Source organism: Chironomus tepperi, unplaced genomic scaffold (genome assembly GCF_022539635.2).
Source record: "Chironomus tepperi strain 1889 unplaced genomic scaffold, CSIRO-AGI_Ctep_v1 contig_191, whole genome shotgun sequence".
Taxonomy (NCBI): domain Eukaryota; kingdom Metazoa; phylum Arthropoda; class Insecta; order Diptera; family Chironomidae; genus Chironomus; species Chironomus tepperi.
The window spans coordinates 68,476-72,047 of record NW_027226313.1 but is presented as its reverse complement, the minus strand read 5'-3'; the positions used below and the strand labels follow the sequence as shown (position 1 = coordinate 72,047).

At 31.8% G+C, this 3,572-nt stretch overlaps 2 protein-coding genes across 2 annotated transcripts; one reads left to right on the top strand and one right to left on the bottom strand.

The window, feature by feature from the left end:
- Window positions 1-1,471: 1,471 nt before the first annotated feature.
- mTerf3 (mitochondrial transcription termination factor 3) lies at window positions 1,472-2,518 on the bottom strand (the record flags this gene model as incomplete). Its single annotated transcript, XM_070639265.1, has 2 exons — window positions 1,472-1,824; window positions 1,888-2,518. Coding segments are annotated over 2 exons (909 nt in total), but the record flags the coding sequence as incomplete, so codon positions are not given.
- Window positions 2,519-2,920: 402 nt separating this feature from the next.
- LOC139089681 (reactive oxygen species modulator 1) lies at window positions 2,921-3,571 on the top strand. Its single transcript, XM_070639266.1, has 3 exons — window positions 2,921-3,119; window positions 3,183-3,249; window positions 3,363-3,571. The coding sequence occupies exons 1-3, from the start codon at window positions 3,053-3,055 to the stop codon at window positions 3,469-3,471; spliced, it is 243 nt and encodes an 80-aa protein (XP_070495367.1). The 5' UTR covers window positions 2,921-3,052; the 3' UTR covers window positions 3,472-3,571.
- The last annotated feature ends 1 nt before the right edge of the window (window position 3,572 follows it).

Below are 3,572 nucleotides of genomic sequence, written 5' to 3'. Positions count from 1 at the left end.
GGGAGAGGATATTTAAATACAATTAATTTTAATTATAATTTGATGGTAATTTCTTTTATTGTTGATCCATTATGTATTTGAATCACCTAAAACTGTTTATTGCACTTTTTATGTTTAACTGATCAGAACTGTGGTTTAACAAGGAGGATGAGACTGAGAAAGCGCGATATGGGTCGCGGTTAAAGAGGAGAAAAAGTTACGTTCAGAAGAAAAATCCGGCACTTTCAATGTGAGCAATTTGGTTAGTTGGACAAACATTGGGAGTATTAAAGATCAACAATACATAATATTTAGCAGAAAATGAAAAATGAAGAAGTCATTCAAAAGCTTGTCTAAAGAAAGAATCGAGATCACAATCTTACGATTTCTAGTCGCACGCCTTTTATTGAGTTGCTTACATACTTGGCAGAATGACAATATAAACAATTAATCTGCTCTGAACAGAGCATTGGAGCTTCCCGAATGAGATTATTGACCGACTGCTTATTCCCTTTTAAATCTCGCATAACCACATTTAGTCTTTCAAATGGTGAATTATCACTCAAGTGGTGAATATTCGCGAGTGCATTCAAAATTGACTTTACCGTTAAAAATGATCCAAGAATTTTCCAAATTCTAGACAATTAACTTTTATGCAGCTTAATTTGAGACCTTTTATATCCCATTATGATCAGCTGCTGTATTAGAAAATCTCTAAACTAGAATCAATTCAGTGCTACATTTGATATTGATAATTTGCAACCAGTGAAAGAGCCTGCTTCAGAAGCCAACTAAGAGAGACCATGGATCATAGCTGATTACTGTATCATAGTAAGTTAGAACCAATTCAACTCTTGATATCAATGAACCTTATCAAAAATTATTAATACATTACTCATCTCCTAAAGTGAGCTAACTTATAAATCTCTCAGGACAACATTATCCTAAGCAGTATCTTCCTTTCTTTAATTAATTGCCCAAGAGAATTTTAATTTTCCGAGCTTTTAAAGGAAATTCTCTATGGAAAGAGGAAAAAATGTGCTCATATCACGATTATTACAACATAAACATACATACAATGTTTTCTTTTATGTACAAAGCATCAGCGCAAAAAAATGCAAATTCATCGTTCTCATGGGTAAGTAAATAATTTTATCAGCAATGCTTACAATACAAGGTATGGTTCTTAATTGTTGTAAATATGTCTTGATGTCTTTTAGAAGGTTTGATATGGCATCAATAAAATGTTGATTGAGTAATTAAGTTTAATGACTTCTTATGTAGTTCCAATAAAATGCATACGAATGCACTGGAACCAACATCAGTTAAGGACTTTATCACTTGATATAAAATTGCAGTTCTCATCAGACTTTACGGATATTTTTTAATTGTAAAAAAACAGCATGAGGTGAAAATCTCTACTTGCTATGCTGAATGTATTTTTAGCACGACATTTAATACCGCGAGAATTAATAATAACTCAAAGACAAAGTTGCACAATCATTATTACGATCGTTTTATTGCCTAATTAAATTTCTCACAGTTTTTTTTATAGCTATTAACTGCACTAAAGTGTTTTAAGGAAATTATCATAAGTCTCAATTGTTGATTCGCACACTTGTGTTACAAACTCATCATCGGAACCACTATATATGTCTTTAAGTGATACATAACGAGGTAATTTTTCATCAAATTGATCACGCTTGAGTAATTTGAGGAATTTATGGCGGTTTTCGATTCGACTGAGTCTTGTGTTGAGGATTTGTGGATTTTGAAGTATCTTGTCGTGTGAAAATTTCATAATGTTGTGAACATAGTTAAACCTTTCATTCAGACTGTCTTTATCTGTAATATAAATGGGTATTTCGTAAATCATAGCTAAGCACTTTATACCATCCTAATACTTACTCATCATTAAAACTTTTGGAACTGCTAAAATTAATGCTTTAGTTTCTTCTTTGTTAAATCCCATTTCTTCCTTAATACTAAAACTCAATTCTCGAACTGTCATCAAATGCGATGTTATTACTCTTGGAAATTTCGTTGCTAAGTACCTGACATCATCGCCTGTTAGTGCAAAATTCTTTTGGAACCAACCAAGTCTTCTGTCTATTCGTTTTGTTGAAAAGTTTAGCCAAAATGGATCTTTTGATACAATTGTTCTGACTTGTTCAATTGAAAAGTTCTTGGACCGGAGATAATAAATGCGCGTCTCAAGATCTTCGATAGAATTTTTGAAGAATAAAGGATTTTTTGTTAGAAATTCGCCGTATAATTCTGCAGGAATTTCTAAGTCATGAAGCAATAATAGATGATTTCTGACGTCTCGATTAAAGTCCAATCTCATTAAAAATTGTGGAAGTCCTTTCTTTTTCTCTATTTTACTTAAATCCACTCCAAGCTCAACAAACTTTTGCAGTGTTTCTGATTTATTCACGTATGCAGCAAAATTAAATGTTGGTGGGAAGTATGTTGGAAAATCTTCGCCGGGAACAAGCTCACGATTTGTTTCTTCCAGGATATCAGCATTTTTACTGGATACATTCAGACGGAGTTACTATTTGGATTGCTGTACAATATCTTTGGATATTTACTAATTTTATGTTTTTAAACAATTTGATCAAGCTCATTTTGAATGCAGGATCTAGCACTGTAATGGATTAAAATTGCTATATTAAAGAAATTAAATGCATCAGAATAGATTTCGTTATACTTACATTTAAAACTTTATGGCCAATTACTCCTTTTTCAGGTCTTGATTTTCAAAATCAATTAATTCACTGATGGTAAGTTTGATTTTTTTCAGCTGTCAATTAACACAATCGTTACAGAACTCTCTATTATCGTCTAAATAATTAATTTCATCAAAGCATGTTTTGATTTATTTTTCAAAACACAACAAGGGGAATGGAACTTGAAAAAATTTCAACACGAAAACCTTATAAATGTTTTAACTAAGTGTAGGGTTCTCAAGCACTTGTTTACTGTCGTTTTGAACAAGACTTTTTATTAAAATTAACAATAATTACGGATTAATCAAACTCATACAACCTGCCAAATATACCTCATCACAATGCCTGTCCCAAGTAATGCATTTCAACAAGGATCTCAGCCTAGCTGCTTCGATAAAATGAAATATGGTAAATACTCATGGTGTTTTGTGGATTTAAGGACATTTCATAATTATTTCTTATTTATATCAGGTTTTACAATTGGATTTTGTGTTGGAATGGCAAGTGGTGCACTATTTGGTGGATTTTCAGCATTGAGGTGAGAAATCAAAGTGAAAAACATAAAATTTTTAAAAGTTGCTGGATCTTTCCGGCAAGAACAAATTACGCAATTCAGTATCAATTTTACAATTTTGTTATTTTTTGCTTCAGATATGGACTTAGAGGACGTGAATTAGTAAATAATGTAGGCAAAGTGATGGTGCAAGGTGGCGGGACTTTCGGAACATTTATGGCAATAGGAACTGGATTAAGGTGTTGAAGAAGAACAATCACAAATATCGTATGTGTTATTAATTATAATCCTGTAAAGTTAAAAAACTCAAATAAATTCGCCTAGAAAAGGAATTAAAAAAAAATAAG